This window comes from Pleurodeles waltl, chromosome 3_2 (genome assembly GCF_031143425.1).
Source record: "Pleurodeles waltl isolate 20211129_DDA chromosome 3_2, aPleWal1.hap1.20221129, whole genome shotgun sequence".
Classification (NCBI taxonomy): domain Eukaryota; kingdom Metazoa; phylum Chordata; class Amphibia; order Caudata; family Salamandridae; genus Pleurodeles; species Pleurodeles waltl.
Window position 1 is genome coordinate 95,650,360 of NC_090441.1, and position 12,501 is coordinate 95,662,860.

The window sequence follows — 12,501 nt, forward strand, 5'->3', positions numbered from 1 at the left end:
CTCAAAGCAAGGAAATAATATTAAGGCAATGTATATTGCTTCTTGGAACGTTTTGTGAAATCTGGGTCCACAAATGAGATTAAATATTAGGTCCACAACTAGCTTTCATGCATACTGCACCATAGAATTATAAGAAAACACTGCAGACAGAGCCATCTTTGTTCGGTAGAGGAAGCCAGATCACCCACAACGAGGACGCCATTACGGTTGTCTAGGCTGCGGTATCTTCACAGACTGGTTCCAGAACACAAGCTACATGTCTTGGGATGAATCCCAATAGCTTTAATATTCCTTTTCCCTTTTACTCAATTTATGTCTGCCGGTTGGTTTGAGTGTACATTCTTGGTGGCGGGTTTGTTGTAGAATGCTGACAACTCATTAACAGAATATCAAAAAAGACTGCATTAGAGAAACTGAGATGTCTGAGAACAGGAGCAGAATAAAAATGAATTGCCTAGGTACCACACCATCAATACAGCTGTGGCGTGCCTACGTTCTGAGAAATTAACTTGCCTCCCATTTTTAAAATGGTCCGCTCTTCCCAAAAATAGGGATGGGCTTTTTTCCCCAATTCTATTCATGTCTGATGTAAAAGTATGTTTCTCAATTTGACCTTCATACGTTTTCATAATTGCAATATCTGATATACAGGTTTCACTGTTCTTTATTTTTTTAAGTGGAATGCAGCAGTTAAAACCGCTGACTTCCATGCTGTACAATACTTTCAAAAGTTCCAAAGTTACCTCTGCAAGCAGCATCACACCTGTTTCAGGTTCACAGAAACTCGATCCGCCATGTGTTTAGAAAAGTTAAGGAGCCTCAGTCAAACAAATCAACAAGGGTGTTGTTTTAAGGTCTACATTACTGCTTTTAGCTGTCCGCAGGTGAGTCTCTTGTGGACCATACAAAAATCTTACAGTGAGTTTTCAACCTTCCCCTTGCATACCATTGGTTGGCCTTGTAACTCTTATTTGCTTACTTCTTAATCAATCTTGCCTTTCTCTTCTTGTTTTTGGCAATCCCGAGGAACATAGCCTCTTTACCATCCTTTTAATTGGCTGACGTGTATCCTTCTACTGCGAGAGAACTATTTTTTCTTTTCCCTTCAGCACTTTACGATAGCGCATGTGTTTTCAAGCTCTCTTCCTCAAGTGCTGCTTCCCTTCCCTAACACCAGCCCCCCACGCACACCCCGTGTTGCTCACTCGCCACTCTCCAAGCACCCACTGCTTTCCCCACCCCACCCCTGGCCTCTTCCTTTTTTTGGCCTCCTCCAAGCCTAGCCTCAAATACCTTCACTGCTCCTTTGCTTTGACTGCCCACCCATTGCTCCATTGCTCCGATGGAAGGTTTGGCAGCTCCTGATCAACTACAAAAACAAAATGTGCCTTTCATGCTGGTTAAACTACATGTTTTTATTTACCGATCAAAATAGAGTCCACCATCTTGGTTCTGTAAATAATGTGCTCACACCAACCCTCCCCATCGGCACACATGTGCCATCACACATGCGCACAGTTCAGGAAGGATGTGCTTCATCACCGCACCTTTTTTAGTTTTTTATATTTTTTTGCTGATGCTATTAAGCATTGATGAAAAAAAATGTTTGTGTTTACTGATGCTACACAACATTGGCAAAAAGCACTGGCAAAGCCAACAGGTTACTAATGTGAGATTTATTGACTTTGCCAAAGCTTGTTTTAATGTGGGTGCAGAGAGTCAGGCTAACCAGGTCTGGCATCTTTTTGAGCAATTGCACACTTGGCATGATGGTAATTGATCAACTGGCTGTGATGTCATACATACATTTCTGTTTTTTTCAATCTCATGAGACTATTTAGAATTTGGATGATCAGATGGCCCTTCGGGGATTAGCCCCTCAAACCTTCTTTTAGAGGCGAGGAAACACAGTAAGTGTCTGCACTGGTGGAGCTTTGACTGGTTCCACAGTGGAAACCTTTGAACTGACCGGTGCCAGCCACTGCGTTGCCAAGTCACAGTGGTGGTCATCTTGCCCCATCTAGGGCAGAATGATCACAGCTAGTTTTCCCTGTCTGAGACTGCGCCACAGAAAAGACTAAGAAAATTCCTCCCTGTGTGTCAAAGCTGTTATTTTTTTGCTTTCAAGAAGCTCCTGCTTTTTGTTTGAAAACAAAAAACCTATGCCAAGTGGGCGCTACAAACATGGGTCTGCTCGCCAAAGTTCGATGCCTTTAACGAAGCCAGCACCCTAGTGACTCCACTGAAGGCACAGAGATCCTGCTTAGACGGCAGGAATCGATACACTTTGTAGGATCCACGAGGGTCTAAATGACCCAGTTTGTTTGTTAAATCAATAACAATATGACAGGTGTGAAACAAGGACAGACGCGTAATATACCAGGGAGGTATACAAATGCGTAAGTAGATTAGGTCAGTACTGAAAAGAACACACAAAAAGACTAAAAAGGCAAGAAATTACACAAGGAGCGCAGAAACAAAGCCATGACATACCTGTGATTTCACCATTTTGATGAGAAAGGCCAATAAATCCAAACACTTCATCACTTTCTCCTGGTCAACTTTGACCTTGAATTCTCCCACCTTCTTCAAACTCTGCAAAGGAAGCCCACATTATCATAAGCCAACATAGATGAATTCCAAACAGGAAGATACACAGTGCCTTGTAGACCGACACCTGCAGCCTGCCAATGCACCTGGGAGGAGTACACCCTGCAAAGCATAGCTGAACTCACAGCTTGTTGGTCATTTGATGCTTTATTAATTCCTATACTTCACCAAATCACTCTCAATAGCAAAACTTTAGCAACACTATAAACAAAAAAACGAATCCGCAAAGTGAACAAAAGACAGGGAGAGTTTAAAGAGTCAATGTATCTTAAGTCAACTTGCATTACAAATACTGTTATACTGAGCAGTCTTTGATTTTTTTATTTTTTTAAATCAGCACTTATAGTCACCATTATGGGTGATGGTACAAAGTAAATCATATCTCTGTATGTCGTTATAGTTACATATGCTTCAGTGTGGAACATTAGATACTGATGAAGCAATTGGCATAAAACTTTGAACAGGTAAAACCGCCTGTGAATTCATTTATTTCTCTCCTCCGGATGGGCGTGGAATAATTCAGCCAATCTGAGTGGCTGAAAAAACAACCAATCATGTGAGGTTGTGGTCAATCTGATTTATTCATTAAGATCTTGCAAAAGGACCTATGTCCGTTGCAGGGCACAAGTGAAATGGGAAAAAGGGTCCTAGAATGTCTGCTGCGTGTACCCTGAGCCAGGTGCTAGTTAGTTTTACTGTGTGGAGAAGAAGAGCATTGCAGATGCCCCTACTTAAGGAACTCTGCAAATTCATATCTAAACGTTACAGGTCTTCAACTTGTCAAGTTCTGTAAACAGGCAGATGGATAGGACATTCCAGATTGGCAAAATCATATACCGGGATGGGCACAACTACACACCACTTCTCTATAGGGTATCCGAGATAAGGAGAACATATTTTTTCAATGGAGAGATACAAGGCGGTGAAAACAGTCACCGTAGAATCTGAAGTGGATTATAAAAACATATACGACATCCGGGTGCAGAAATAACATTTATAACAGGGCACAGAGCCACACATGCGTACTGCTTCGCGTGCAGCATGACAGGATGGATAGCTCCAAACATGAGGCACCCTTCTCTTAGGCTCGTACAATTTGCTTGCATCATCCATACAGAAACCAAAAAGGCAGGTGAATGTGAAATGTTTGAAAAAAGTTTACGGCCAACAACAATTTGTAACAACTCAGGTTAAAAGAAGGAAATAAGAATGAATCGGCTAGATGATGGGTATTCGCAAAAAATTTCCCTGGGGCCAAAAAGTTTGGTTTGAGATGTGACCGAGGGCCGCATCAATGCCAGAGGAATGGTGGTCGGGCGAGGGGGTTAGGAGGACTGGCGGTTAAGAATTGGTAGATGAAGCGAAGGGTATACATCTAGTGGCTGAATTGAGCAATATGAAACTAGAAAACCTGGGATTAATCTGAGCTTACCCACTTTTCCAAATTGTGTGATCCTAGGCAATTGCTTAATTTTAGGTTCAGGGTCTGCACCGTACAAATCTGCTTCTGTGTTTGATTTAATAAACTATAATGTTGTTCATCTATAATAGGAACCCAGGCCGCTCAAAAAGTGCACATAACATATGACTTGCTGTTTAATTCACTATTGGCGTATTTGTCAGGGTAGAAGTGAAAATGAATGTTCCTAAATTCTTGTTTGAAAACTATCACATTTAAATCAATACTTCTCATTGCACTGATGCAATAAATTATACTTATGTGAAATGTACTGCGTGTTAACTTAATACACTTTTTGAAGTGACTGTTATATTTGTACACTTTGGCTGCAAGATGTCTTTAAAAATGAACTTGCTTCTAACGTGAAGCTCAGGACTCCCTGGTTACTTTCTTTCCTTAACACCAGTTACCCTTGAAATAAACAATTGCCACTTTATTTACGATCGAGTGAAGAGCAACCCTGTACTCCTGTTGTCCAGGGTGCCGCATGTAAAGGTCAAGTGGGCCGCATGCGCCCCCCGGGCCGTACTTTGAGTATCCATGGGCCAGATGCTTCTGGCACAAGGGATAAGCTCGCTTAACTTAGCCAAAGGGGTGAAAGAAGTCTTCTTGCTTACGGGGGGCTGCCTGTGTAGGAGGTAGCTTGAGAGACAGCTGAGAGCTCATATTTTTAAAGGCAGACTGGTTATTCCGTTATGAATTTGGGTGGGTTTTAACACTGGTCCTATAAAAGGCAACGAGAATAAAATTATCATATTCAAACGTTTTGCGTGTGATAACAGATAAAAACTGGATCTTTATTTAAGAAATAAAATAGAAGAAAAATAATACCTAAGATTTTTTTTTTAGGTATATCTACCCGCCAATTCCTAAAAAAATTTTTTTACAAATCGATAACATTCCAACGTTTTTTAATAGCATGGTTTCGAATAATTTGGGAATTGGTTCTACCAAAAATAAAAATAAAAAAAAATACGTGGTGTTTGTTTTGTTCATGTTGTTGTTTTTCTTGAGTTTTGCTCTGTGTGAAAAGACAGCGCCTGTCAGTCCAGATCCTCTTCTCCCCAATTTCCTATTCCCTCCACAAACCACGCCTTTTCCTGGCCCCCAGCAGCTTTTGCTTTGGGTTCCTTTTCTTTGAAGTTGTTTTGCGCGTTCTTGGCGCGCGTGCCCCTATGTGGCCTGCTGCTCCTTATCAGCTACCTGTTCACTTCTCCCTGACACTTTTCTACCTTTCCCTGCCACGGCTCGGCCCTTCCTCCCCTCCCCGGCCCGCCTTCCATCCAGGAAGAAGGGAAGGATCCATGGGAACCGGCACAGAGGTCCACCGGGCTCATTTTGTACTATTATTTACACGTAAAAGCAGATCTTCGTACAGAAAGCCTTTCTATTCCAAGTATTATCCTCCGATGATGCTCTGGAGACATAATTTAGCTATGCTATGGATTAAAATGTTGTTTAAACAGTAAAAACAAGGTAGGCAGTATATGAGCATAGCTACCACGCAGCCTGAGTTTCTGCCACCTGGCCCCCATTCAGATAAGGCCACAACCAAGAGACACTTGGTGAAGTCTTCACTTCTCACCAGCACTCATTCACACAGGCTCAGATCTGGGTGACACCTGCATAGTTAAGGCCCCAAAACACTGGCAAGGAAGGGATAGAGAGTTACAGGAAGGATGCACTCAGATTGTGTCACTGAAGTTGAAGAAGCCACCAGCAGCCCTGTCTTATCTACATCCCTCACTGTAAAGCATGCAGATGATAAAACATCACTCATCACTGGGCTACTTTAAACTCATGTTGGGAACAGATTATGGGAATAATCGGACAAGCTCGGTTAAGTAAATAAGGCATCATCTTGAAAAACAAACATCTGCAAATGCAGTATATTGTGCCTTTCTTGACCCTCTTCCCAAAACCCAGGCACTGACCAAGACGTCCCTGTCCAGGGTTTTGGAGAGAGGGTTGGGTAAGTATGTACACGAATGTCCTCTTGCACCGGTTCCCCTCTTCTTTGAGCCTGCTTGAATTTTAATGAATTCCAAATTATTTTCATTTGTGTCTCGGCACATAATACTATCGCTGCTCACAATAGGCCAGACCATACTAAAATTCTACTCCGGCAAACATAATGCCAGAGTGGGCACGTCATTCCATGCATACTCACAAAATCTCCTGGCATCATAAGGCCCGGGTCAGCACCACAGTAGTTCTGAGCATAACTGTGCCAAGTATGGCCACAATACATAAAGAAGTATGACCACGGTGCACTACATGCCACAATAATGCAGGAATTCCCGTGATACTGCCAGAAGCACCACGGTGCCCTGGAGGCCCACAATATGATGTGCCAGGATTACCAGCATTTTGTCAGTGTCAGAACTGTTCTGGAGTCGGGCACCACTGTGCAACAGGTGACCACAGCATGCCAGAAGTACCGTCAGACTGAAAGGACCGCTGCAATGTCACAGGTGGGATATATTGTGCCAATAAAGAATGAACACCATTCTGTCAGGACCCAGCATTAAGCCAGAGATAGGCAGCATTATACCATGAATGCCCACAACATGCAAACAACTGCCACCATTTTGCAAGTGCAAGACGGTGAGACCATCATACTACAGGTGCCCACAATAACCCTAGAATTACCAACACTCTACTAGTACAGACTGGGCGCCCCACGTAAGTTCCCAGAAATGACCATCACATTATATCATCAGGTGCCCAGACGTTGTGAAGAAATGCCAACTTTATGCAAGGGCCACCATTTTACCTGGATATCAAAACAGATGCCCACAGGTTGACAATTATTATTGTCATTGTACAAGGGGCTGCATGCTATTAAGGGTGGGCATGCTATGGATACACACAGGTTGCCATAAATTACTACCACTGTGCTAGAGCCAGTAATTTACCATGATCATACCAATGATTCCCACATGTTGTCAAGAAATATCATCATTTTGTCATGGTTAGCAATTAGCCAGGAGTGGGTAATGGATATTGTTTCAGGGTGTGCTCACAAACATGTGGACACAAATGGATATACGTTCACAAACAGTATATACACATGAGAGCACATGCACAGCAATATTTACTTTACTTACCTTCTGCTGCTTTCAAGATGCCTGTCCTGAGTCTATCACACGTGGCACTGTCCTGGTGGGGCAGGCAAGGTTCCAGTGCTACCATCCCCCAACAGAGGTGACGGGGAGGATGGAAGTGCATCTGGGCAGTCTGGGGGGAGAGCGAATGGTAGTACCTTGAACGGGAGGAAAGCAGTAGATGCAAGGGTCTGCCTTTGCATTGGGTAGCCCCAGGGTGGTCCGAGTGCATTGGATGGCTGTGGGTGAGAAGGTAGAGATGGCCAACAGTTGTGCTTGGACTATTCGCAGAGGTGCCAGCAGTTGTGCCCTTGGCAGTCAGGAGAGAGGAGACTAATGGGTGTGACTCGGGTAGGTTGATAAGTTTGGCATTATTCAGAGGAACTCCTGTGCTTTTTTCCCCGATGCTACAAATGGCAATAGAGGGAACACTGTTCTCCCTTGTGATGAAGGGGAAGGATTTTTTTCTGTACATAGCAGCGAGTACTTAATACTCCCTTTGAAACATGCTAAAGCATCTCTTTTCAACATCTCCTCACGACACTCGGCTTCAACGTTTGCTGCACGATGACACTGAACCAAAACCTAAAAAAGAGGGAGATATAATAAAACCCCGATCTAAATGTGAAGTAGGGTCCCTATTTGGAACTGTTCTGCACGGTGGCAAATATTCCTTTTGGGTGTTCCCCAATGATCAAGTGACTCGAATGCACTTCCAGCACCTAATTTAAGTGCTTTCCAGAGACAGCAGCCTAGCAGTGCCCACCTCTCCATGCTTAAGCACAGGCTGACATGGTTCTGCACCTTTAGCTTTTCGTTGGGGAGCATTTTAGGGAGTTGCATGTAAATAATGTTACAAGAGTCCAGAGGTTCCATGATTAGGAATCCAGTCATCTCTACCTCGTGATCAACACAGTTATAGCACCAGTCAGGGAAAGATCAAATGCTTAAATGTGTATGTTACATTATGCAAAACTGTTCAGTGAGTGGCTCATATTATTGGAGAATTCGCATCTGAAGTGTTCTGCCACACCAGTCATCTACTCTCAATTTACGTTAGACTTTCAAGGAAGACTACTGTTTACTAGAAACCTCTCACCTAGGTCCTTGTGGCAGAATATTAACATTGGGCACTGCTTGTGAAAGCTGGGAACATTAGAAGAAGGACTGATCGGGATTGAGTCTCGCATATGCTTTTAATTAGAAGTTCAGGACGCAACAGTGAGTAATGAAATAATGTCTCATTGCTATCTTCACAGGACTAATACCTGATTGCTTTGGAGGTAAAAAGACTACAAAATAGCTGTAGTGGTTCTTCAGGACTCAGAATCTTCTTGGGTAAATTACAGATAAACAACTTGTCCATTCGCTTGAATGATTTCTGTATAGTAATTTTATCAGACAACTATAATTAATTTAGCAACTAAAGCCTTGCAATGAAAAGAGCAAAACCCAATTTAGTTGCAGTGTGGGAAACAAAGTATGCATTACTGGAGTAAAGGGTGAGAAGTCTGTGGCCTCAAACATTTGCTTTATTATTACAAACATAACACGTCTTGGAGTGGCATTCATTTCACTTGTGTGGATCGAAAACCTGTGCCAAAGAGAGGACAGGGGTAAGTGGTAGAAGCTTAACAAACTCACACTCAATCTTAAAGACAGCAAGTTTAATGAGCAAACCATATTATGCAGGTCTAGCTATATTTTTAGGTCGAGCTCAGGCAGCGCGCATGCGCTGTCTGCAAGACCTGCTGTAGTCAGTAAAAGAACTTTGATCCCGCCTGCTGCTTACCATAGGTTTACTGCAGTGTTGCTCTTCTTTGCGGACTCCTAACTGGTTCTCCTCAGCCTCACTTCCATTCTTGGCTGAGGAGCACCGGCCAAGTGCAGTTTCCTTAGACTTTGAATTGTTTATCTGTTGTTTGGGGGAACCCTTTTTTAAATTATTTCCTGCCTGGGCTCTATTCAGATGTACGTGTTCATGCCTTTGTTTTTTAAATGTTGCTTTATTTCCTCTACGTGTTCACTGGACCGGAGTTCGTTGTCAGGCATATTAATGCAACACTCTAGGCATCCCCAGTGGTACAGTCAGCAAGGTAACACCTTTATCATGACGTAAACAGCACTTTGTGAACTCCGCGCAAACTGCTTACTAAAACCACATACTGGTAGTGAAGCACTGCAAAATGGAGCACAAAAGAACTGCTCATCGCTGTGCAGTGACCCCCACCATGAATACATGCGGAACACAAACATAACATTCACAAAGCATTGTCAGCTTTTGTTAAGAGTATAGTGTGTTTTTAAAATGCTGCGCACATGGGCACTTGTTTCTAACATATACCATATTATTATTCTTTGACACATCATGCTGCTACTGTGTCTATTGTGTCTATTTCCTCCTATGATGAACAAATATCACATTTCTGAGAAGTGCACCTGGAAGTTATATTGCTCACTGTTATGAAGCACTGCGCGTAGACGATTTAGGAAAAACAGAATGCAGCAGGCCTAACGAGAACGCAACAATCCCTATTTATACCCAGTGAATCGCAACACGTGTAACAGTAGTGGCTATGTAGACCTGTGGTGTGCAACTCCACCGAGGCCCCTGCTGCAAAAAAGGAACCTAAGAGGCAAAGAAAGCCCCAACAATGCGGAACGTATGGGGGTGCACCACTCCAAATTATCCAATAAGAAAAGAGTAAAAGTGAAAAGTCCAATAGTATTCAGTATATAACAATGTGAGGCTTCTGTAGATTGCTTCCCGAAGTCTTTTAATTTGTATAGGGAACTTGATACTGCAAGGAAACAGCCAACGCGTTTCGCCCAATACGAGAGGGCTTCTTCAGGGCAAAGTCGTCCTCCTAATGGAGCAGGAAAAGGTTTGATTCACAAAGTGCAAGTGCACGGGGATATAAAGTAATCCTGCGTGAGAATTTTGTAATTCGCTGTTGCACGGCGGTCTGTGTGGTGTCCGTCATCGGTAATTGAAAGGACAGACGGGCCAGGTCCTAGGCCGCCTGTCCCACCGTTTGGGTAAGAAGACACCGAGATGGGATGCCGCGCAGTACTTAAACTAATATCAAGGGCCGGAGTTCACAGTATAGACGGGCCCGGCTGCATGCCACCTGTCCCGCTGGAGATATTGGTTGCGTAGAAGACCTCGCTACATTTTTTGGCACTAGCTGTCACAGAAATGCGTTTCCGGATGTTACACTGGATGTCGCAAACAAATCCATCCAAAGGTGCTGAACTTTTTGAACAATGTTGCTTTTTCCACATGGTGCTGGACACACAGACCACATACAAACCTCTCCTGTATTTTGCTTCCAAAGAGGGTGTGCTCAGCAGTGTCCGGTCTGTATTAATGGGCAAACAGGTGGGTCTTCACATCCCAGAAACAGTAAAACATTGTTTATTATTGAAATGCTGCACAAAATAAATTTTCTCCTAACCTGATGAGGTGTGCAGCTTTACCAGGACTTTTGTTAATTGTAACAGGTTGTTTATATGGCTCTTAATAAACAAGTGATGCGCACAGTCAGAAACATGCACACACAGTCTTTTTAAAGACCAACACCTTGGAACGGTAACCTTGGAACGGTAACCTCAGATAAGCGCAGAAGCCTTCCACAGCACCAGCCAAAGTGCACCTTGGCACCTCTGTCTCCCTGGAGAGGCCCAAACACCCACTGGAGATCCTGAAAGGGGCCATCCCTCCGACCGGGGAAGGAGCATCTCACTCCCAGCCTCCTGATACAGGCTCCCAACACTGAGTTGACCTGCAGGGATTTCGCATCCATATGTTAATAATTTCCTGTTGGGAAGGGGTCCTACTTACAGACGTCTCATTTCCCATACCGATCTTAAGGATTCAGTGGCTTTTATTTTTAAAAGTGTTTTGCATTCAATTTAGGTACTATTAGGGACATTATTATTATTATTGTTTTCTTTATCGATATTTTTATCCCCATGATTTTTGGCATCGGTTTATATTCATTGGAGGTGCCCCTTGCTTCTTCTTTTCCTTTTTACAGGCAAGTGCAAAGCGCTCCGTCCCGTGTTGTAATCTCTCTTAGGGCTTCAAACCACGCCCATGTCACGTCAGTTTCTTTCACTGGTTCGTGAGCTTGCCTTTTAAAATCTGCTTGCTTTCATTAGTGAAAGGCATGCATAAGTCATGCCTTTTCTGGTGTTTATCCCTCCTAGAGCGCAGCAAACAAGTACTGAAAACCTACAAGGCTCCACGTTTTCCATCCGGTTACTGGACTACTTTTTTTCACAGCACGATCTCGCTGGGCAGAATTCAAGCGCTTTGTATGACATCGACCGTGTTACATAGTTAATTGCACTTTTGCCGGTTACATGGATAATTGCACTTTTGCCGATAGGTTTCACTACGAGTGAACTTTTATTTCCCTTTGTGTGTCTGCTTTGCACTGATGGCGGCCGTCAGCTCGCTTATGTGAAACTTTTACTTTTCAGTTTATATGGCAATAAAAGTCCAGTTAGTTATGTGAAACTAAAAAGATACGCCTTAGGCAAAGCACAATAGGGTAGTAAGGGTGAAAGGCGCCGCACATCTAGGCAGTAAAACAATAATTATACACAAGTAACAAAGTAACCGCAAGATCAGGTGCAAACTGGCCCAGTGCCTTACTACCCGGTAGGCACCAAAAAGGGTATTGGGATACCCGAAGACAAAATTGGGCAAAAATGGCCACAGCACACCGATAGTATAGTCCAACAGTGTGGCAGGGATAAGTGTCCCTTATCTTATGTTGCTATGAAGCAAAGTTGAAAGGAGTCTCAAGTCCTGTTTGTAGAGGGTGTCTTTTATTTGTAGATACTGGAAATCATTGTGTCATCAGCGTGATACAGCCAACACGTGTTTCGTCACACCAGTGACTATCAAGGCTGCAAAAGGATAATTAAAACAAGAGTTTCGGCATATAGAAGTATATGGGCACAAAAATGTGTTTGTAGGAGAGCACATGAAGGAGACTCCAAAAATGGTAATAATGACCAGTGAGCTATGTGTGAGGCAAAGTGGGTATTAAAATGAAAGGTGGATAGGTGAGAGGTTAGAAAGTCTGGAGAACATAATAAGTGATAAGGACCCGAAGTGCAAGATTTGAGAAGAAGTGTGAATCACCGTGTTGTGTAATCTAGAAATAATGTGTTCAAAGGTATATGGACAGAATATAAGGTGGATAGAAACCATTATGTTACTGGAATAAGTGAGAAACGAATGTAAGGTAAAGGGAAAGACTGAGACAAAGAGATCAGAAAAGTAGAAGAGTAAAGATATAGTAATGGGGT

At 43.1% G+C, this 12,501-nt stretch overlaps 1 protein-coding gene across 1 annotated transcript in view; it reads right to left on the bottom strand.

Moving 5' to 3' along the window:
- MYBBP1A (MYB binding protein 1a) overlaps positions 1–12,501 on the bottom strand; it is a 647,917-nt gene that overhangs the window by 5,826 nt on the left and 629,590 nt on the right. Inside the window, exon 25 of the mRNA XM_069226890.1 lies at positions 2,494–2,595. Coding sequence (XP_069082991.1) covers positions 2,494–2,595 — 102 coding nt within the window. The remainder of the gene's footprint in view (positions 1–2,493; positions 2,596–12,501) is intronic.